Below are 24,959 nucleotides of genomic sequence, written 5' to 3' on the forward strand. Positions count from 1 at the left end.
ACCACAAATGAGCAAATCTTGCAAGGAAATCAGCAGCACTATGTGGGGAGGACTTTTTTGTACTGTGAGTGCAGTCATCACAAAGAAAATATGTGCATCACTATACACCGTGATACGAATGATAGGTATTGACTGTTCACGTGGCTAGGCGGCAATGTTGCAGGATGTGGCTTACGCTACGCGAGTCCAGTTTCTACTACTCACATCACCAAAAAAACAATAACATGTAAGTTGTACTTGTTATGTGTGAATTTATTTATAATAACTATTTGTAAGACATAAATTCAAAAATTTAAGAGAGCCTTTAATTATCTAGTGAGCAGAAATATCGAAGTTATTTGTTGTACTTCATAGTAGAAATGCAAGATATTTTTGCAGTATTGTTGAACATTCACAGTCTTTTTTTCCTCTCTTCTTCTTCTTCTTCTTCTTCTTCTTCTTCTTCTTCTTCTTCTTCTTCTTCTTCTTCAATGTTACATATCTGCTTTATTAACTGTTTCTACAACCAGTGAAAAGGATAATTTATCAGTGAATAACAGTTATAACCTGAAGAACACACACAGTGATTGGTCAACGGCCTGCCGCTCATATAAATTCGAGTTTGTTGCAATTATGTTAATTGCAAAACCATCAGTCACATTGCTGTCAGAATCTGATTTCAGAACATTTTTCTTATGCACTGCCCAAGCTATCCCTGCTCCCTTCCGGATGTATATTTAATTCTTCCAAGCAGTTTTCCAGAATGCCTCCATTTTTAGCTGCCTCTATCTGATGACTTCAGTGCTGCTCAGTTTTCATCCAGCTCTGACATGATGCAGCGTCTACAATGGGATTCTCAACTTCACAGATTTTGAATTATTTTTTGTTTGCAGGAACATAATTCTTTTATTTGCACCCATATCCCTTCAATGGCATTAAATGACAATTGTATATAAGAAGACTGAATGTGTTTGTGCCCTTGCCTTTTATAAATCTCATCAATGATTTATACTGCAAATAGTGGTTTCTTTTGTGCCACAATTTTGAGCAATACAGCCTTCTACAAAGCTTCTCAGTTCCACATCTCTTTTTAATCAAATAATATCCTATTTTCCTGTTGCCAAAGTTGGTATGTTATCATGAATAACTGAATGATATAACATCACGGATAGCCTTGTCAGATTTGTAATAAGTGATGTCTTTAATCACTTCTGAAAAACTGCTTTTCGACTCTTCATGGTAATCATCGATAATGTCGAAAAAACAAAAACAAAAAATATGTTAACCTGTTTAGCATAAAAACTGTCCAAGGTATCTGCATGTACAACAACAACTCACCCTCCTTTCGAACAGGCACTGCCATTGTCCCCTCAGGTGTTCAATCATTCCAGCCTCTGCATAATGAATGGCTGGCATTATGCCAAGTTTCACATAGTCACACTACACTTTAATGCTCACATGATCTAGCACTGCCATTCAACAACATCTATATTTTCTTTTCCATTAACATTACATCCATTAAAAACTGATTAGCAATGACTGAGCACTGTCCACAATTAAATTTGCTGCTGTTAAAAAAGATTATCTTTCTGAAGTAATATTAGCAATTTTGATAGTGTGGGACATTACCTACTCTTATAATAATTACATATATGACAAATAGTCTTTCTGAAATTGCCCAAAGCTGCCACTTGCTTCTCCCTCTGCTGCTGTTTTCATGGTGCCTACAACCTTGTCTCGCAATCTCTCACCACCATCTATACTGTACTCTTCTTAACATTACAGTAGCATTTTTTCTTCCTTTCAAAAGTGTTAGTTCTCTTAACAACCTAACTCTCACGAAATATGGGCTCATCTCCTCCTTCCATTCTGTCTCAAGTAGTCCCTCAACGAACACACAGATTTGCAGGCCTGACTACATAGCACACACTCCTTCCTCTGTTTCACTTAAAATGTTTCCACCACTCATCATACTGGACAGGGTTTGAAATGAAACTGAAATGAAGTGAATAAACACTAAAAACACCAAAAATGAACTAAACTTCGAACTAGACGTCTAGTTAAGCAAAGCGAAGTGACAGTATCTGTTACATGTAACACACGCACTGGTAAATTTCAGACAGGCACATATGAGCTACGCAGCATGGCAATGTGGCTCTTGCTACACGCTCAAGTGCAGTACATCATGGGCTGCCTTCCTGCGGTGCTTGGCTCCAAAACGACACTACTGAGCTGACAGTACCACAGACTTGTCTCCCAGAATATACTCAAAACTAAACACACAAACTCTCAAGTTGCAAAATAGTTGTGTACTATCAGTAGAAAAGCTTGCATAAAACACTGATTCACACGATATTTCGGTTGGTTGGTTGTTTCGGGGAAGGAGACCAGACAGCGAGGTCATCGGTCTCATCGAATTAGGGAAGGACGGGAAAGGAAGTCAGCCGTGCCCTTTGAAAGGAACCATCCCGGCATTTGCCTGGAGCGATTTAGGGAAATCACGGAAAACCTAAATCAGGATGGCCAGACGCGGAATTGAACCGTCGTCCTCCCGAATGCGAGTCCAGTGTCTAACCACTGCGCCACCTCGCTCGGTCACACGATATTTCAGTCAATTCTGTTTCAGTAACCGAACAAAAATCAAATACAAGAGACAGCTTCATACTGGATGCCACAAGGAAATGGGCATATTGGACATAAATGTCACAAAAGGACAGAAAATCAAACAGGACGTTACACAACAACACGAGTCAATAAATAAATAACAATAAAAACATAAAATAGGGGCATAATAAGACAAGTATTTGAACTTAAGCATTCTTGAAGGTGAATGCTAAAGACTTGTGTGGCACATTGAAACACTTCCGTGGGAATCACGAGATTTCTTCTCAAATTCTAATTTTAGACTGGTTGTTGTTGCAGAGGCTACGACATGGTCACGAATAGAACAGTGATCCATAAAGTGTAGACTGAATCTCTTATTTCCATTTAAGATCACAAAATTGTTAGGTCCTCAGACTATCTGTTTCCATAAGGCCGGTATTACACTGTCCAATACCTTTGTCAAAGATATCTGATGGTGTAATAGGGAACTTTGTCAAATGTCATCCAATATTTGATTCAAATCTAGGGCCTCGCTGTAGATTTGATAAAAGAAGTCGCTTGTCTTCTGTTCACTGCAACGTGACATTTTACCACATGGAGCACTAGCATCGCTGCATTCTGTAGTCTGTAGTGTTTTTATAAATATTGCTGGTAAATACAATTGGTGTGTGTCGACAACTACAAAATTAATACAGATGTATGAAGCTGATGAGGCGCTTTACAATGTGAGGCACGCTAAATACAAAAATAGATTACGAAGATTGGAGACAGACCTAACCTAACCTAACCTAACCTAACCTAACCTAACCCAACCCAACCCAACCTGTAGCAAGGAATCTGAGTGTTACAGTGAGCCTGTCTTCTGCAGATGTAGCAGTTCTTAAGTGAATATTGTTCTTTGCGATATGAGGATACACTTCATTGAGCACAAACAGAAATGTATGCTCATCCATTCTTAAGTAACGGATGTAGGACTCTACGTCCGCCACTATAAGCTCACGTAACAAGTTTTGTTGAATGCTTTTATCGTGTCGTCGTAAAACCCACGGCTTCACCCAGGTATGTTTCCTTTTTTCCCCCGCTTCTCTTCCGCATGTGCACACTGTGCAATTGTGGTACATGCAACTGCTGCAGTTGATAACAAGTTGTTGTTGTCAGCCATCTTGAACTTTGACGAAAAATATGACAGTGTAATACCCCTTCTAGCGCTATGTCAAAGATCTTTGTCAAATATATTTGACGGAATATTTGATCACATCTTTGATCAAAGATTTGACAAAGAAATATGATAGTGTAATACCGGCCTAAGCAATGACCATATCTGTTTTAAAATACATCCTGTATAATGAACCCATAGTGGCATTGTCCAAAATAAACAAACATCAGCGTAGCATCATTGCACACATTTAAAATGTCTGCTAAGACATCTTGTTAACAGTGCCACTGCTCATAAACTGCTGTACAGTATCCACACAATGTTTGTATTGTAAGCTCATTAGATGTTGCTAATGAGCTACAGGTACAAACACTTTGTGGACACTGTACGGCATTTTGTTATGAACTGTACCACTGTCAACAAGCTGGCTTCCTTGACACTGTTGCCTAGTATGTACCATATGTTATGAGTGTGTGGCAATGCTAAGCTGATTTTGTGTATCTTTTGCCAATGCCACTATGGTTCCATTATATTCGGATGTATTTTTAAAAAACATATCTGAAGACTGTCATTGTTGACTGAAACCAGCAGTCAAAGGACTTAACAATTTTGTTAACACAGACGGAAATAAAAGAAATTTATAATTGTTGGCCGAGTCATGCAAACTTTTCTTTTGACGTAGACCCAGGAGGGAGGGAGGGTGGAGGAAGAGAAAAAGAAGGGAAAAAGAATGTACACCGACAAATCTGGTTATTTAGGGAGCCAAAGAATTTTGCTAAATCGAGAAAGCATGTGGTAAACAAATGGCTAGCTGTCAAACTATTGCCACTGACACTGGCATTATGGACTGTGCCTCAATCTTACTGCAACTAAGAACTATGAAGATTATAAAAGTTTTCCGTTGTTTTTCTCCAAATGTTTCTAGCATACCCACACAATATTCAGATGTTACTGTCATTTAATTTCCTCTCTCATTCTCAAGGAAGTAAGGCCCTATTACACCTTGCGAGACAAGACACCAAACTAAACTTTTCAGTGTAGTTTGTTCATACAAAAGACAGGGATTTTAAGGTGCCTAATATGTGAAATTCTGCTGTTTACATATTCACTGACATGGATACAAGGTTCATCCAACATTAAAATATTAACAAATCTGGGGTTATCATTAAGGTTTTCAATTATCTTTCCACAAAACAGTTTTCATATCATATGGTCTGTTTTGATTCCTATAGAACTTAATTTTTTTAAGTTTGAAACTTATCACAGTGAAGTATACGATGGACGGTTGTTCAGTTAACATCTAATGCTGCCTTGTTTTTCTGTAGTGATTTCAGTGGGCTACTTCCGACTGATGCCCAAAATATTTCAATACTTTTTGGGGTTCATAAAGTGTATTGACCTCCTAATCTTCACTGAACCGCAAGATGAAATGCGATGCCACTGCCTTCAACAGTGATGACGTAATAAGTCTTGTAAAAGGCTTTCACATGTCAACCTCAGCATACAGGCATCATCACTGGATGCTGATATGAATGGGCATGTGGATGCACACCACTCTCCCAGTGATTGTCAATTTTTGTGACCAGAGCCACTATGTCTCTGAGCCTGACTGTGTGCAGCTTCAGTGATCTGATGGGAACTGCTGTTAGCACCGCAACAATGTCGTCGGCTCATGGCTGCCACTATTATATCCAAAATTTCTAATTTCATTGTGTCACCCTGTATATGCTACACCATTTTGCAGACATCATTATGTCGGTACTTTATTTTTTTCTCTGAGTAAAATGAGAAGCTGTGCTAGATAAATTATATTTTATAGCCAAGATGCTTGCACTATGATTGTCAGATATTTTGCTATAAATATGGGTTTCTGAAGTAGATTTGATAATTTTAGGCTAATTGCAAAGGGAGCATTAACCCACTAGAAACCACACAGGCAATATCTGTCTATATTCGTGAAACGGGGGTCAATATTAAAAGTGATCAGTGTCAAGCTATCACTGAGAAGCAATAGTCTTAGTTAATATCACAACAATGTTAATCTTGCTGTGTAGAATCAGTAAATATCACAAACACCACGATTACCTGGGACAACATGTGGAAAATCTCATTTAATTGGTTGTCGTAATTAATCTTAAAGAGCACAATTACCAAGAAAAAATTCACTGGCTTAAAAACCCATGTGAATCACCATGTTTTACCATATTACAATCAACTGAAATCAGAACTTAGTTGTAGGGTGTGATATAATCAAGCCTATCGCACATTATAAAAACTCTGATACTGGTAGTATTGACAATTTCATTTGTAAATAAACTCATACAAAACTATTCATACAAAACTGTCCTATTTTGTGTATTACTGTTTACATTCAATGTGAACGAAAGCATAACCATAAAATTTATAATAATATTTACAACATTTCCAATAAATGTGTGCTTATCTTAATATAAAGTACATACATTAATGTAACATTGTCATTGCAATGTAAATAATAAGATTCTTTGCTTACAAACGTAACTGCTGCTCCGTTTTGCTGGGCAGTAGTTTTAAGAGAGGGTTGTGTGAAGTTTTTTTGTAAATGATAGAAATGCTTTGTATTTAATTGGAGTTTGTTACTCATGGGATCATATGGAAGTTATTTTTATCACCCATTTGTTTGATGTGTTTAAGAATATGGAAGTTAAAAATGTGAACATTTATTATTTCATAGTTTGTGATTCATCAAACTTTTACAATTCTGCACAAAAACTATTTAATGTGAACATGTTCACTTCCGAAATTTTGCAGACGGACATACAGATATAGGAAGATTGTTCAAATGGCTCTGAGCACTATGGGACTTAACATCTGAGGTCATAAGTTCCCTAGACCTAGAACTACTTAAACCTAACTAACTTAAGGACATCACACACATCCATGCCCAAGGCAGGATTTGAACCTGTGACCATAGCAGCAGCACGGTTGTGGACTGAAGCGCCTAGAATCACTCAGCCACCGCGGCCGGCTATAGGAGGATTTCTCAATGATGATATGAATTTTTATTCAAAGTGGCTTGGTACAAGAAGAGGCAGAATTCTATTAATAAAAAGGTCTGGTAGATTACTCAGTTCTCATACTTGTTGCCAATTTAGATGGGGAAAGTATATAGAAAGAGCCAATGGAGTGGTGATTACCTAGCAACAAATGCTTATGGGAGTTGTGAATTTTGTAAAATTTTTGCGTCTGGGACTATAGAAAGAACCTGAAGAGATTATAACACTGGTAGTGCATGAAAAGACTTAGGTTTTGAGTGTTAGTATGTTCACCAATGAGACGAACTTGTGAATGTACACACATAAAAGCTAACTTTTCTCTTTACATTTTACTCGCTAGTTTTCCATTTTCTTTGTTTATCTGAGACTATAGAGGAATTACATGGCAATTTGGAAGAGAGATGCTTTATATAGAACAGAGAAATTAGTTTCTTTGGTGATCAGGCTAATCACTTAGATGAAAGCAGTTTGCACTGGGAATCACTGAAAGCATTCTTACTTAACACCAGTGAAGGTGATAATTCAATCTAGGTCCTACAGAAATTTTCAAAGCAACCTTTGTGATACTACACTAAGATGACAACCTTAAGGTGGGTTTGAACACCACAATGTTTTACTAGACATGGTACAATTAGAGGTGGTGTTGCATTGCTGTCTTCCAACTTTCAAAGTGGCTTATCCACCAGTTATACAGGGAGCCAAAGTTTAACATGTATACTGAATCATAGTCAAACTTGGTATTTTTCACATTAACAAACACTGCCAGAGGTGAAAGAAATGTAAAAGGGAATAAAAATCCTGGTACTGACTGGAGATTGAAACCAAGGCCTTTAGGTCCATAGTCTGGCACTTCAGTATAGAGTCACCATATGATACTATGATCACACGAAGTAACATTTAACCGGAATGACAATTTATACACAATAATAGTAATAGTAATAATAATAATAATAATAATAATAAACTGAAGAAAACTGGGAGAACTTTCTTAAAACTCAAAAACAGACCTCAAAAATAATTAGAAAAGAAAAACAGGGATATGACAACAGACACTCTGAAATCCAGCAGGATTTCATCAAAAATACAAGAAATTTTTTATAAGACTTTTAGAGAAAACTTACAGGGATACCAAGTGTCTAGCTTGTGCTTCAAGAAACCCGATGGCTCTTTGGAAACCAACACGAAAAATAACTGCAAAATCTTAGCCCAATATTTCAGTTCCCTCCTCAACTGCGAACCACCCCAAGAAAAACTTGTCTTCTCTTCTCCGGTATTCACACACCCAGACTCACATGCCCCGGATCTTGAAGAAATTATGGAGATAGTCAAGCAGTTTAAAAATAACAAAGCACCAGAGAAGATGGGATGATTGCTGAGTTCTGGAAACTAAACGATCCTATACTTATACAGAAATTACACCATATAATGTCAGACATATGGATAATGGAGCAGATACCAGAGGACTGGAAATGCACTCTAATTCACCCGCTACACAAAAAGGGTGACAAGACAGACATGAACAATTACAGAGGAATTTCCCTGCTCCCAGTCGCTTACGAAATCCTTTCCAAAGCGCTTTTAAACAAGATAGAATCCCAAGCAGATATACTAATTGGTGAATACCAGGCCGGATTCAGAAAAGGACGCTCATGTGCGGAACAGATCTGGTGCTTAAAGACAATATTACAAATGAGGAAATGCAGAAACACAGTAGTTACATTCATTGACTTCAGGAAAGCATATGATTCAGTGGACCGTGGAAACCTGTTTAAAATCATGGAAGAATTTGGGATCGATCGAAAGACACGAAAAATCACAGAACAGACACTTACAGAAACAACGGCCAAAGTGAAATTCATGGGCGAAGTATCAGAACCCTTCGAAATCAAATCTGGAGTCCGACAGGGGGACGGACTATCCCCAATCCTTTTCAATATTGTTCTAGAAAAGATAATCAGGGAATGGGAACCTCACGTAAAGGGTATCCAAATTGGTATCAAGAAAGAGAACCGAATTAAAGTCAAGTGCCTTGCTTTCACTGACGATATTGCAATTATCACCAATAACAGAACAGAAGTGATTCACGCAGTGGAAAAACTACATGAAATTTCACAAAAAACCGGCCTACTGATATCTTATGAAAAAACCCAATATATGGAAAGGCAGCCAGAAAATAAATCCCCTTTAACAACAAAATATGGTAAAATTGCACAAGGCTGCCATTTTAAATACCTCGGTGAAACTATACAGTCCTCAGGATTAAACCGAATTGCCAATGAACAAAGAATCACCAAGCTCCAGAAGGCCTACAAGCTAACATGGACGCATTACAACAAGAAGTGCATTTCGACAGACGCAAAATTAAGGCACTATACAACAGTGATTCTTCCAGAAGCAATCTATGCAGCTGAAACAATGGTGATTGATGGTCATTCAACAATTAAGGAAATAGAAAAGCAGGAAAGAAAAATTCTCAGGAAGATTTATGGTCCAATCAACAAAAATGGCATTTGGATGAAGAGACCATAAAACGAACTCTATAGAAAGATCAACATAGTAACAGATGAAATCAGAAAGCGCCGAGCCAAATTTTATACACACATCTACAGGATGGAAGACTCCAGAACAGCAAAGAAATTATTCAATATTATAACAAGGAGTAAATGTGGCACAGAATGGCTGAAAGAAGTCCAGAGGGATCTACAGCAGATCAACATAAAAAAATCTCTAAGATCGCACAGAGCGCCGGCATAAAATCACAAGTGTGGAGTTTGGGGAAAGAACATCGTGCCAGCCTGGTAAAAAATGGACAGAGGAATGGAAGAAGGAGCATTCTGAGAGGATGAGGTGGTTTTGGGAAGCAAAGAAGAAAAACATCCAAAGATGAAATTATGAATTCAAGTTCAATCGTTCTCCTAAAGGGAAACAATCGTTATAATAATAATAATAATAATAATAATAATAATAATAATAATAATATTATCAAGTCCATAATAAATTACCTAGGTTTAAGGATGCTAATGAATTTGTGCACTTCCATTCTTTCTCCAACGTTGCTGCTTTCACATCGTCAACAACTAGTGGCACCCAACCTCCAAATATAAACATCCTTTCACCTATTAAAGTCGCTGTATGCAAAGATCGTGGTAAGGGCGGGACTCCTCTCAATACAGGTCTCGTCCATGAGAAAGTATCTGGAAACAGGAAGTAGTACTTTGCATTATTTATCACAAACTAGTTTTTTTTCTTCTCCCAAAAAAGGCATTTTGTACACATTCTTAAAGTTACAAACACTGCAAGAGATACTATACAAATAACCAACAGTTTTAAATTTCTATTCGAAGCCAATGGTGTTCTTATGTACTGGAAGAACATACAGATTAATGACTTTGCAGTAACTTCTAGACAAAAATGAAGGGTCACAGAACAGTAGAAGTACAACAGCTTTTACCACACTGAACAGTGTGATACAGCTCTGTCAATTAGGAATGCTGTATGTGTTTTGGATGCTTTGAAGCCCCTTCTTTATCATTTATGGTGTGCCTTTAAAAAGAAGTATCACCAATGAGCAGGTGTCTTTTTGCAAAGAACTATGCTCACATTAGGAAGCTAATACCTGTTGGTAAAGCCTGCAGTCCTCTTCAAATCTTCCTCACATGAAAATACCATCAATTATGAAGCTTATGTACAAAACTTAACACTTATTAATTGAACTTCATATATTGCTTTAATATGTGCTTTGATATGACAAGTGTGGTACACCTACATCGTTTTATAATCTAATTATTTGTCCCTTTATTTTAGACATTGATTTATTATGCATTTTTTTCATCATATTTTCCATAGTTTTCTTGATTATAGACATTTTTATAATTTTTCTAAATGTATTAAACATATTCGTAACAATATCATCATACTGACAGCCAATTTTTTATGCTGATTTTTCCAATTTGCAGTAAATGTAGGGTTTGGTTAGTGTATGTCTCATCTACTGGTGTTAGTTTTCCTTTCATGAACTGTCTAGTAGAGCACTAGCATTTTTAGTAAAGGTTGATCACTCAAACTTTTAACAGTACTATGGAGAAATAGTAGTTTGTCACTGTAAAGAAGGACCTGTCAAAATTAATCATTTACATGGCTGCTGCAACAGGCTTTGACAGCAGTAAATTAACCAAATACATTACAATGCAGGTAACAGTTTACGTACATGAAATGTGATGACAAGAGACCGTCATCAGTTTGGGGTGTAATTCTTTTCACTGATACAATGGGGGGCAGGGTGGTATTACTGTAACTTGATACCAGTCCACATGAAAGATGAGTCTTTCAATGGTAAGCATCTCTTGTCAGTATACATTTGGCCGAGACATGGATTTTCCCCCTCCCACATTGCTGAAGGTGTCTTTGTACCAGTGCAACTTCTTGTGCACACTAGGTGCATGTAGCCATTGTACAATGAGGAAAAGGGTGCAGGAGTAGTGTTCCCACCCACAACAGGGAGGACCGAGCGAGGTGGCGCAGTGATTAGGTACTGGACTCGCATTCGGGAGGACGACGGTTCAATCCCGCGTCCGGCCATCCTGATTTAGGTTTTCCGTGATTTCCCTAAATCACTCCAGGCAAATGCCGGGATGGTTCCTCTGAAAGGGCACGGCCGACTTCCTTCCCCATCCTTCCCTAATCCGATGAGACTGATGACCACACTGTCTGGTCTCCTTCCCCAAAAACCAACCAACCACAACAGGGAGACACGTGCAACAATCTTGCACCTGTCTGCGGTTCTCTCTGTTTGGCACTTTGTTTCACTATATCTCACAGTTAGGAGATTCAGGGTCTCTCTCACATTTAAATTTGTCTTTGCAGTAGGACATTGGCCGTTTGGTCTAATGAGAAACATGTGGAATTTGAAGAAAATTATCGTGCATTTCCGTTTTTCTGGTTGGTTCATTCCACGAATTATAAAACAGGGTGAAAAAATGACTGACTACAGTTTCTCAAAAATAAGAACACACAAACAACAAAGGCAAATGTTAACAAAATTAACAAAGCCTTTGTTTGTACTTCTGATGAATATCCAGTGAAGAGTGATTCTGGGGCTCTTGATGGGACAAAGCCATCCTGGTTTCTTTACGAGCCATTTCTATTTATATATTGTTTGTGTGCATGAGAGCAAATAAAAGAACACACACACACACACACACACACACACACACACACACACACATTCTGAAATTAACACATTCTCGTATTCTGGGCCCAATTACAACTCATGTGCAGCAAAAGAGACATCAAAAATTACACACAGTGTGAATATAAAATAAACTTATGTGTTACATACTCTGTGAAAAGAGAAACTAAGTATATGTGGTAGACACCTTTAACTGGAACTTCAGACTGGGGCAATTTTATCTGGTAACAGATTTCGACAAGTCTGAGCTAACCTTGTCACCACTAGTATATAGTGTGTCTGTATTTTGTATTTTCCTTTGGTATCAATTGTTTGACATAGTAGAGGGAGCAGAGCAAGATAATGGGAACCTATATATGGGATAGCAACAGTTTTCTTAGAGTAAAGATATGATGGAAACTACCACTAGAAATTTTCAAAGCTGTCTAAAATGCATGCTCAGAGTAATGGATGACTTAGACCCTGCAAATGACTATGCCTTTAGCCTGCTGTGCTCAGCACTGAAAGGCTCATCAATAGTGGTCACAACTTCATTTGGAGAGCCTATTTCTGTAAAAATTTCAAACTTTACGGCACATGTCTCCAGTCTAGTGCAAATGCACATCCATAAAGTACTTTTTTAATTTATAGATAGAATCTGAAATCCAACATCTAATGTCCAGTATTTCTTCGTTAGCCACTAACCAGTCCTTTACATTGCAGATCTATACACAGCAGTAACTGCTCCCCTCTGTGCTTCTCAATTTTAAACTTCCAATGTATCCATCTTACACAGCAAATCAGTTTCATCTAGGCAACAACGAAATGCCCAGATTTCAGATTCTTTCTAATGCTCTACTTTACAAATTCTTAAAGTGAAGCAAATGTATGCATTTGTAACGTACATTGAAGGACTTTAGAAGAATGTTGATCTGATGTTGCTTACTTCCTTCTTAATATAATTTTTTTCATATTTCATATCATATTAATCATGATTACATGTTCTGCAAGATAGATAAAATATACACCCCTGCATTTCCTTTTAACTAAAGAATCTAGCAAGTGCTCTGGTCCTCACAGTAAGCTTTATAAGTAGAAACCTGAACATTCACATTTTGCAATAAATGTGAATATAGGTGCAAATTCTGCCTCAAAATGCAGAATAATGAAATTACGTAGTAAATGCTACTTCATAGCAATTTTTTTTTCCAGAAGACCTATTTTATCAGAGATAGTTCAAAATAGCTTTATTTTCAGCATATAGGTATTGAAAATTTAATGAATTTTCAGTTACTAGTACAGTGAAACCTCGTTAGTACATTCCTCCTTGCCATGCTTTCCCCACATAGCATTTCCATTTTTGGAAGACCCAGTCCCAATTTCATCAAATGAATGATAAGACAGCTTATTTGTATGTTCCCCATCCTCATTTAGCATTTTCAAATTTAGTGGTATCTGTACCGTATGGATGCTGCAAACTCTGTCACAAAGAGTTCCGAGAGTGGTGGGTGCAGACTGCTTGCAGCTGCGGGTTCTGGAAATGCACAAGGTGACACTTATTCAATGCCAGCAATTCTGCAAGACATCCAGATCAGGAAGTATGTTTGCATAGGTCAGTAGTAGCTCCCATGACTCAACTTTTGTAGCAACCAAACAATAAACCAAATAGTGCATAACTCAGTCACTGGTGTTCTTTGTTCGTGTTTAGCATTTGGCTCACTCTCAGCCAGTGAATTTTTTTCTTTTTGTGCATTAACTGGTGTACCAGTACATAATGGATAAGAGAGACAGCAAGTCAGTTAACAAATGAAGAAAAGTAGAATATTATTCCATGAAGTGGACAGGAATTCACACATTAAGCACGCAGATGATGAGCGTAATCTGAACATTTCTCGATCAAAATCAAGTACAACAGTGAGCAAACTGAAAAGAACTTTAGCACCACAGTTGGTAGTTGGAAATAAGACAAGATGAGCGCGCGAAGGTCAGTTTCCAGAACTGGAAAGCCGTCTACCAAAGTGGATAAAACAAACTCTTGCTTCGAATATTCTGACTGATGGTACTGTAGCTCATGGTAAAGAAATGTATTTGGCACAAAAGTTGAAACTTACAGATTTTGAAGCTTCCAATGGTAGGATCGAAAGTTTCACGGACAAATTATTTAATGTATACTGTGTTTGAGGTTAGGCTGGGTGCATAAATACCATAACTACCAACTATAAAATGACCTGTATATCTGATGGCCCCTTTTCTTAAAGGGTTCCTTGAGAAAAGAAATTTTTAACATATCTGACAAATCGAACCAACAAACCGTTTTACTGAAAAATTATCTGGCGAAAAGGTTCACATTATACCTATTCTAAACTTATGCTAGTTATTTATTGTCTACATTTTGGTAAAACAAAGAGAAATAAATAAACAAAAAAAATATGGCTTAATTTGTGGACCGTTTTCTTAACCCTGCCACTTATGATATCACTATTTTGCAAACCTGTTCAAACACAACAAGAGCTGGTAGGATGATAGCATTTAATTCTATTTCCTCTTGTTTTTCCACAAAGTTAAAAATTTTTAAGCAGAGAAGACTGTCTTAGTGGCTAGGTCATAGTTTCTTGTGTATCCCTTGCACTAGCACTGCTAGAGTCAAATGTCTTGAGACTGTTCGAGCAATGTCTATACTGAATCGAGCACTTTGTACCAATACTGGATTGAGCATAATGGGAAATCTCATGATCTGTTCGAACATAAGTATCGGTTGACTACCACCGACCATCCAAATTCTCCAAAATTCTTCAAAATAAATCTGTATGTGACCTCACTAGCCAAAGCTTCATCTGTAAATGTAACAACACCTATATACTCTATTACACAGCACAAAAATGTTGACCTCAGCAGCAACAGTTTAATCTGTTGACATAAGATGACCCCGTATTTTTCGATTGGAAAATTCCCTTACCTTATTACCAGATAAATACACTCCTGGAAATTGAAATAAAAACACCGTGAATTCATTGTCCCAGGAAGGGGAAACTTTATTGACACATTCCTGGGGTCACATGATCACACTGACAGAACCACAGGCACATAGACACAGGCAACAGAGCATGCACAATGTCGGCACTAGTACAGTGTATATCCACCTTTCGCAGCAATGCAGGCTGCTATTCTCCCATGGAGACGATCGTAGAGATGCTGGATGTAGTCCTGTGGAACGGCTTGCCATGCCATTTCCACCTGGCGCCTCAGTTGGACCAGCGTTCGTGCTGGACGTGCAGACCGCGTGAGACGACGCTTCATCCAGTCCCAAACATGCTCAATGGGGGACAGATCCGGAGATCTTGCTGGCCAGGGTAGTTGACTTACACCTTCTAGAGCACGTTGGGTGGCACGGGATACATGCGGACGTGCATTGTCCTGTTGGAACAGCAAGTTCCCTTGCCGGTCTAGGAATGGTAGAACGATGGGTTCGATGACGGTTTGGATGTACCGTGCACTATTCAGTGTCCCCTCGACGATCACCAGTGGTGTACGGCCAGTGTAGGAGATTGCTCCCCACACCATGATGCCGGGTGTTGGCCCTGTGTGCCTCGGTCGTATGCAGTCCTGATTGTGGCGCTCACCTGCACGGCGCCAAACACGCATACGACCATCATTGGCACCAAGGCAGAAGCGACTCTCATCGCTGAAGACGACACGTCTCCATTCGTCCCTCCATTCACGCCTGTCGCGACACCACTGGAGGCGGGCTGCACGATGTTGGGGCGTGAGCGGAAGACGGCCTAACGGTGTGCGGGGCCGTAGCCCAGCTTCATGGAGACGGTTGCGAATGGTCCTCGCCGATACCGCAGGAGCAACAGTGTCCCTAATTTGCTGGGAAGTGGCGGTGCGGTCCCCTACGGCACTGCGTAGGATCCTACGGTCTTGGCGTGCATCCGTGCGTCGCTGCGGTCCGGTCTCAGGTCGACGGGCACGTGCACCTTCCGCCGACCACTGGCGACAACATCGATGTACTGTGGAGACCTCACACCCCACGTGTTGAGCAATTCGGCGGTACGTCCACCCGGCCTCCCGCATGCCCACTATACGCCCTCGCTCAAAGTCCGTCAACTGCACATACGGTTCACGTCCACGCTGTCGCGGCATGCTACCAGTGTTAAAGACTGCGATGGAGCTCCGTATGCCACGGCAAACTGGCTGACACTGACGGCGGCGGTGCACAAATGCTGCGCAACTAGCGCCATTCGACGGCCAACACCGCGGTTCCTGGTGTGTCCGCTGTGCCGTGCGTGTGATCATTGCTTGTACAGCCCTCTCGCAGTGTCCGGAGCAAGTATGGTGGGTCTGACACACCGGTGTCAATGTGTTCTTTTTTCCATTTCCAGGAGTGTAAAATATTGACACTTCAGTCATGGAAAAATTCTCTTCCATTATAGAAAAATACAGCCACAATGACATTTTTTTCATGCAGATGAAATGGTTTTTTATTCCACCTTCTGCCTGACAAAACCCTTGAGATAAGAGGAGAAAAATGCTACAGCAGAAAATTTACTGAAGAGAGACTGTTTTCTTATGTTGTAATGAAAAGATAACATAAGTTGATGCCGCTAATGAATGGAAAGTTTAAGAGTTCACAATGCTTTCAAAATGTGCAGACATTGCCATATAAATATACATCTAATGAGAAAATGTTGGTAATAACTACGCTATTCGAACAATTCTTGCGTTCCTAGGATGCAAAGTTAAGTGTTAGAAATAGAAAAATCCTCCTGTTTATTGACTGGTGTGCAGTGCATGCTGAAGATACATCATATCTGTGTAATATAAATTTAGTGTTTTTTCTCCTCCCCATTGTACAAGCCATCTTTAGCCAGCTCATCATGACAACATTAAACACCTGAAACAAAAATTCGGGAGGATTCTTGTACATAATGGACTAGCTTGTCTTGACAAAATGCTGAGAAAGGTTAAATTCTGTGATGCTACGCTTTTTGTACGAAGTGCCTGGGATTCCGTGCAAGAAGGCACAATCTCACACTGCTTCAAGAAAGCTGGCTTTCACTGGATACTTACAGAAGACACCACAGCAGAAAATGAAGGAATCACACCTCTAAAAATGGCAACAAATAATGGAGCAAGAAGAAAACACTGACTACCTTAGTTTTGATGAATGTTTTGAACGTGACAAAGGTCTTGTCATCTGAGAGTCCACGAAAACTGATTAAGTCTTACAACGAAACAAGAAGAAAGTGAAGACAATGATGAACCGTAACCTTTGCTGGTTATTACAACGTCAAAAGCTATTGCAGCAATGAAAAAAAGGAGACAATGGTTTGAGTTCTGAAGTCTATGAAGAAGTGATGAAAGTACCAACTAAGATCGACAATACAATATTAAAATTAGGATAAAGAAACAGGAAAGTGTTAACATGTTTTTCAAACCTTTGTGAAGACAGGACCATGTACTGTATCTTATAGTGCAGTTAGGCTGACAAGATGTACAATACACCCAAAGTTTGTCGAAATGACAATCCCTATTCAATTACCAGTAGTGATTCACTATTTGAGAGAGACTTTATGAACAATTTTTGTTTTGCGAAGTGTAATAAAAATTGCAATTTTAGTATATTTTTACTTTTTCTACATCACATACCAGGTATGTATTTCGGGCACTAGAGGTTATTCTCATGTGTCACTTTACTTTCTTGCATTCCAATTGGGTGGTGATAAAAGTTACACATCTGATACAATGGATTTAGCAAATGTCGCCAAATTTAACACATTTTTGTTTCTTGTAAACTAACATAATTTTGAGAGTTCCTGGGTGCGATATTTAACATTTCCTCGACAACGTGCATTCTGAATTACAATTTACTGAAATTGTAAGTTAGGAAGTATGGAACTATGAGAAAGCATACTACCATAAATACGGTACCCCCAATTCTGCATTTTCAATGACAAAAAATTCTATTCATTACCAAATTAAGTATTTCAACAAGTACAGTTTCCTGTTTGTAATGTTCAAAATCAGAGGCCCTTTCAAAAACATGCTAGCAAGATTCCACTGTACTGCTTATGATCTGGTAATGCATAATTTGGAAAGGTAGCATGTGTAATAACATGTTTGCAAAATAAGAAGTGCTTGAACGCAACTACGTATCAGTGCATCTAATGCTCCTGGCGCAACAATAACTGTGGATGTTTTATTTGTCTCTACACATGTCACGTAATGCAAAGCAGGACTCGGCCATGGGACACAGTATCTTACAACAAACAAAACGCTTGAATTAGTCTGCCAACTGAAGTTCAAAAGCTGGTATAATCACTACATTTACATGAGAACTTCCGGGAGACAAACCACATTCCGGCAACAGTTTTTCCCTGTTGTGGTTACATGCTAATGGTGAAGCCATTTTGCTAGACTGGTGAAATACTGCATCTCAGTATCAGTTGTTCCAGTTTCTTATTTAGTCAGCACAACAGCTGATTCTCGCGAATTAAATATTACAGCTAGACAACTTCATACTCAGTCTAACATTTCTAGTTGCTCTTCACTGCTCAGAAAGTAACTTCATCCACATTAGCTGAAAATTTTTAACAAGACGTGACCCAAGATCCCGAGCATGTTTAAAAAATGATTGTCCATTTACATGGGAACGAACAAAAATCTATTGAAGTTTAAACCAGGCATCTAGGCTCGCACATGGCCAACCTAAAGTAGTAGTCAATCTTTTTATACTAACCAGAAGCTGAATTGGCAAACTTATTGTTAAATCCAGTTTTACGAGCCCCATGTAGACCAAGTGAATATGGTTACTTGAATATGGCAGTTTTAGGTGGTGGGTGTTTCGAGCTGTTGCTGCATCAAATACTGGTAGAGGTTGGGCCTGAACTACCTCATTTATGACACTGCCAACCTATGCAAGCAACCTCATTGTAGCCATTACCGAATGATCTCTGTTGTGTAGGGCTCACCTTTTTTCTTTTCTTATTTTGAAATGAATGAAAAGAGTGATCCTGGTCCATCATGGAGTTCCATTATGAACCTCAGAACACCGGAAGGGTTTGGTTACCCTTTGACCAGCTCCTCTTGTGGTAAAGATTCTAGTTCGTTGATGATCACGCCCGACTGCCAGTTTATAGAGTCTGCACTCTACACTATAGTGACTGGATGGAAAAAACCTGTCAACTTATTTTGACCAAATTTAAAGTGCTAATGTGTGAACAGAGTTATTTTCAGTTCAACTTCCTTGGGAAGTACCTTGTCAGTTCTATCTGTAGCATTGTCATGTATGTGTTGGATGGCTATGAAAGATCACAAAAGGTCAAAAATTAATATTCTGCCGATTTTGGGACTCTTGAACTGGACGGGAAGAAAAATAATGTCTAGAAACACGTTAAATCAGAAAAGCACTGTTCACCAGCAGGAAAATTGTGCCAATTCTAAACATAAAAAAAAATAATTTGTTAGAAGCATACATAGACACAAAAATACAGATCAAGAAAAGAAAATTTTGGAAAAAAATCAAAGTTTTTAAAAAGCAAACATTTCTGTCAAAAAGCTTTTTATTAAATCAATTTTAATGAACTGCTTTGTCTTCAGGGACATAAGGTGACAACCTTTTAAATTTGCGTATCTTGTCACCTACAATGCTTCCTTCAATTGAGGGTGCAATGGAACTCATACACCCAACCGGTGACATCGAAAGTTTATTCAAACCTTTAGCTAGGTTTCAACAAATATAAATCTGTCTTCCTCAGAAGAAGTAATAACATCTAAAAGTTGAATATATTACAACTCATATGTGCAGCAAAAGAGACACCAAAAATTACACACAGTGTGAATATAAAACAAACTTATATGTTACATACTCTGTGAAAAGAGAAACTAAGTCATAAGGTTTAGTCAACAGTACAAATGGTCCATGTAAAATGTAAGGCTACGTGCACCATACACACAGACAACTAGCAGGACAGGAGGGACAAGGCAGCAGAAAACTTACACTCAGGTGGCACTCACATAGGAAGCAATGTCAACCACCAATATGTTAATAAAATAACATTACAGAAACATAACAAAAATTATAAAAAGCATATAAACTTATGGAAATGTTAAAACAATGACACACATTAAAGTAGGATGATGACAGATTCCGTCTGAGAAAAATCTCTCAGCAGCGTGACAAACCCTATACTGTTACTATGTTAATTGAAGAAAAGGCCAAAGGCCACAGACAAAGTTTCCGATTTTTTGCTATAATTTATTGTTAAGAATAAAGTCCCTATAACTGAAGTTGCGCTTAAAAATTTAAAATTTTTCGAACAATTCCAATCTAAGACCGCTCTCTTCCTCATGACCGCATCTTCTAATTTAATAGGGGAGTGTGTACATTCTATGAGACTCTCAGTGTAAGTAGAACCATGAATGTTACTGCCTTTTTACACAATGAATGTTCTTTGAATCTGATGTTGACTGCTCTTAGTGCATTCCCTACATAGAAACAGGGACAATCATTATACCTCATTTTATAGATGCCAGAATGAGAGAATGGCTTATCATTATGCTTTCAGTGTGAATTAAATTTTTTCCAAGACTGCTGCTAGTTTAAAACAAAACTTTACAGCCATATTTCTTAGTAAGAAGACAGTGTACCTTATATTAAATATAAGTATGGTATGGAATGGAAAAGAAACTCCATTCGTCTTTACCTTTTTTCCCCAGCTTATCTCTCAGAGTGGATTCTTAGCTGTTTTCTTACCCAATATTCGGTCTACTGACGACTGTTCATAGCCATTATTTCTGACTATACTTTTAATCAAATTTCTCTTTTCCTGAAAAATCTCTGGGTATAGTAGTGTAACCAAAGCACAATAAATATTAAATGGAGAAGGGCAAATTTGTGTGCTTATGGATGAGCCGAATCAATTGTGATAATGTTACCTTAAAAAAACTTTGCTTGTGAAAGATTATAAAAATCAGTTTTATCTTTTTGTATACCCAAAGTAAGATCAAGGAAATTCAACTTACTATTTTCATTCTGCAATTCCTTGGTGAATACTACTTTACCATATAACTGATTGAAAGTAGTATGAAACAGCTGACCTAATTCCTTAGAAGTGCCTATGAACAAACTTCAAGAGAATTTGTGAAAATGTCAGTTAAAATGCTGGCAAGGGGACTACCAACGGCCAAGCTGAAACACTGCATACACAATTTTTTGTTAAACATGAAGTAACTGTGTTTAAGTGCAATTCGAAGCAACAACGTAAGTTCAGCAATTTCAGGCTATGTTGACTTTTTGTGAAGATGGATGTTATTTTCAACCACCTCCAAAGTAGTGTGAACTGGAACATTGGAATATAAGCTAGTGCTATCAAAGGTAGCTACCTTGGCCTGCAGAGAACATGCTATAGTTTTCGAAGGTACTTATGAACAATTAGACAAACTGTTTCATACTTTCAATTAACTACATGATAAAATAGTTTTCACTAAACAACTGCAGAATGAGAATAGCGAGATGAATTTTCTTCATCTTTTTTGGGTATAAAAATGATGAAACTGAAGTCTGAATCTTTCATAAGCCAGTAACAGCTATGAACAGTCATTAGTAGACTGATTATTGGATAATAGAACTGCTAAAAATGTCCCACTCAAAGATCACAAACTGGAAAAAGAAGTTAAAGACAAAGGGAATTTCCTTTGCCTTACCAATTCTAGAAAAGCTAAGAACTAGCAACTGTCTTGGGAAAAATTTCATTCACATCTTAAAGCATAATAAGGAACCATTATCTCATCCGGGCCTCTATAAAATAATGTGTAATGACTGTCCCTGTTTCTGTATAGGGAAAACTGGAAGAGGACTCAAGATTCAAAGAATAAGTATTGGTAAAGAAGCTTAAACACTCGTGGCTCTACTTACGCCACGTACACAATACAATGTACACATTCCCCGATTAAACTGGAAGATGCAGTAGGGAAGAGAAGAGTTTTAGATAGGACTTGTCCAAGGAATTTGAAATTTTTAAGCACAATTTCAGTTATAAGGACTTAATGATAAATTACAGCTTAAAATCAGAAACTTTTTCAGTGGCTTTTGGCCTGTTCTCCAATCAACATAGCAGCAGTATCAGGTATTCCATGCTGTTTAGAAAAATTTTTCTCAAAGAGGCTATCTGTCATTATCCTACTTTAATGCATGTCAGTTTGGTTCATGTTTGCATACATTTATATGCTTTTTTATATTTGTTACACTACTGTTTCTATGATATTATAATGTAAATTTTTTTTAATATGTCAGGTGTCTTTTGCAGTTGCCACTGTTTCTTATGTGAGCGTCACCTGAGCATAATTTTCCAGCTGGCTCGTTCCTTCTATCCTGCTAGTTATCTGTATGTATGATGCACATGGCCTTACATTTTACATGGACCATTTTTACTGTTGACTAAGCCTTATGACTATGCCATGGCATTTGTATGGATCATTTTCCTATTGACTAAGTCTTATCACCAAGTTTCTCTTTTCCACAATACGTAACATGCAACTTTATTTTATATTTCCACTGTAAGTACTTTTTAATGTTCCTTTTGCTGCACATATGACTTCCATGTACTGATTATAATATATTCAATTTTAACACCTGTATGATTACACTGCAAAGTTAAAAAAGCTTTCTTACAAGTGAAACTTATCTAATTATGTAACATATTAACGAAACACTGGCATCCTCATAATGAAACAACCACATTTAACAGAAGAGTCAACATTAGTGGACATTGCACAAACACAATAAATGTGCAAAAGACAGCAAAAATTAAATGGACAGTTTCTTTGCTTATTATCCCACAAGCAGACATAATGCAGTGTAACAAGTTACAACTTAAGGATAACCACGAAATACAATAAAAGAATGGTAGGAAATTAAGTAACTTACCACAATCCAAAAACCAAAGGTCCCCTAGACGACAACCACTCATTCCACCATAAATGACAATACGAGTTACTTCAGTGGCTTTCTGTGTGTATGCCACTGCTGTGTGAGACTCCCTTGGAGATGGTGGTGTACCCTTTGTTTGTGGAATGTCCCAAGCAGTGGTACTCGTCTTCAAATCCAGAGTATAAAGATCATTCAGATACCTAGTTAGGATAATGAAGAAAAAACAGCAGCTTTTACTTTCACAGTGTTGAAAACCTTATCGTGTTCATATATATAAACAAATACCTGAACCAATGTATTATGTACTGTGAGGAGAAACTAACAGACAGTAACAACAAAAATATGTCAACAGCACAAATCAACATGTCTTGATATACAAAGAGAGATTTCTTGAGCCTAAGTTACAACCGTTTAGTAAAATAGTGATTTAACAATACACTGTCACCAAACGTTCCCACATCAAGTAGTACAGATGGCGTTACAAGGTAGGTAGGAAGATATGAAGATGGAAGAAAAAGCAATTCAGGATATAATACTAAAATTACATCCTTCTCCACCAAGCTACATGTTCTGCTCCCTTAACACTTGTCTTATCATATATACTACCTCCTTTTAGAGCAATACACCTATGCCCTTAACTTTATAGTGAGGTTTACTTCCTCTATACCCTGTCAACTTTAAATTGATCATCTCCAATCTTATCAGGATGTCCAATGACACCATTACACAAAACTACTACTTTTCGCAAGTCAATCAACACTGGTGCACAGTCTTATGATCCGGAACTTTACGTCACAATCTCTTCTCCCATTACTGGCCAAATACAATCAGTGAAAATTTCTTGCATCACTATGATTTGAACCAGTTAACCTAGTCTAGCATCACCACAGTGGTGTGTCTTAACAATCCCAGGTATGGATGCAGTTAGATATACAGTAAAAGAATATACAGGGCTATTACAAATGATTGAAGCCATTTCATAAATTCACTGTAGCTCCATTCATTGACATATGGTCACAACACACTACAGATACGTAGAAAAACTCATAAGGTTTTGTTCGGCTGAAGCCGCACTTCAGGTTTCTGCCGCCAGAGCGCTCGAGAGCGCAGTGAGACAAAATGGCGACAGGAGCCGAGAAAGCGTATGTCGTGCTTGAAATGCACTCACATCAGTCAGTCATAACAGTGCAACGACACTTCAGGACGAAGTTCAACAAAGATCCACCAACTGCTAACTCCATTCGGCAATGGTATGCGCAGTTTAAAGCTTCTGGATGCCTCTGTAAGGGGAAATCAACGGGTCGGCCTGCAGTGAGCGAAGAAACGGTTGAACGCGTGCGGGCAAGTTTCACGCGTAGCCCGCGGAAGTCGACGAATGAAGCAAGCAGGGAGCTAAACGTACCACAGCCGACGGTTTGGAAAATCTTACGGAAAAGCCTAAAGCAGAAGCCTTACCATTTACAATTGCTACAAGCCCTGACACCCGATGACAAAGTCTAACGCTTTGAATTTTCGGCGCGGTTGCAACAGCTCATGGAAGAGGATGCGTTCAGTGCGAAACTTGTTTTCAGTGATGAAGCAATATTTTTTGTTAATGGTAAAGTGAACAGACACAATGTGCGAATCTGGGCGGTAGAGAATCCTCATGCATTCGTGCAGAAAATTCGCAATTCACCAAAAGTTAACGTGTTTTGTGCAATCTCACGGTTTAAAGTTTACGGCCCCTTTTTCTTCTGCGAAAAAAACGTTACAAGACATGTGTATCTGGACATGCTGGAAAATTGGCTCATGCCACAACTGGAGACCGACAGCGCCGACTTTATCTTTCAACAGGATGGTGCTCCACCGCACTTCCATCATGATGTTCGGCATTTCTTAAACAGGAGATTGGAAAACCGATGGATCGGTCGTGGTGGAGATCATGATCAGCAATTCATGTCATGGTCTCCACGCTCCCCCAACCTAACCCCATGGGATTTCTTTCTGTGGGGTTATGTGAAAGATTCAGTGTTTAAACCTCATCTACCAAGAAACGTGCCAGAACTGCGAGCTCGCATCAACGATGCTTTCGAACTCATTGATGGGGAC

The 24,959-nt window shown here is 38.4% G+C and overlaps 1 protein-coding gene across 2 annotated transcripts in view; it reads right to left on the reverse strand.

The window, feature by feature from the left end:
* LOC126248506 (host cell factor 2) overlaps positions 1-24,959 on the reverse strand; it is a 294,659-nt gene that overhangs the window by 218,467 nt on the left and 51,233 nt on the right. For both annotated transcript variants that reach the window (XM_049949544.1, XM_049949543.1), the window contains exons 4-5: positions 22,869-23,071; positions 9,777-9,968 (exon numbers count right to left, since the gene is read on the reverse strand). In XM_049949544.1, coding sequence (XP_049805501.1) covers positions 9,777-9,968; positions 22,869-23,071 — 395 coding nt within the window. The remainder of the gene's footprint in view (positions 1-9,776; positions 9,969-22,868; positions 23,072-24,959) is intronic.

Source organism: Schistocerca nitens, chromosome 3 (genome assembly GCF_023898315.1).
Source record: "Schistocerca nitens isolate TAMUIC-IGC-003100 chromosome 3, iqSchNite1.1, whole genome shotgun sequence".
Lineage (NCBI taxonomy): Eukaryota > Metazoa > Arthropoda > Insecta > Orthoptera > Acrididae > Schistocerca > Schistocerca nitens.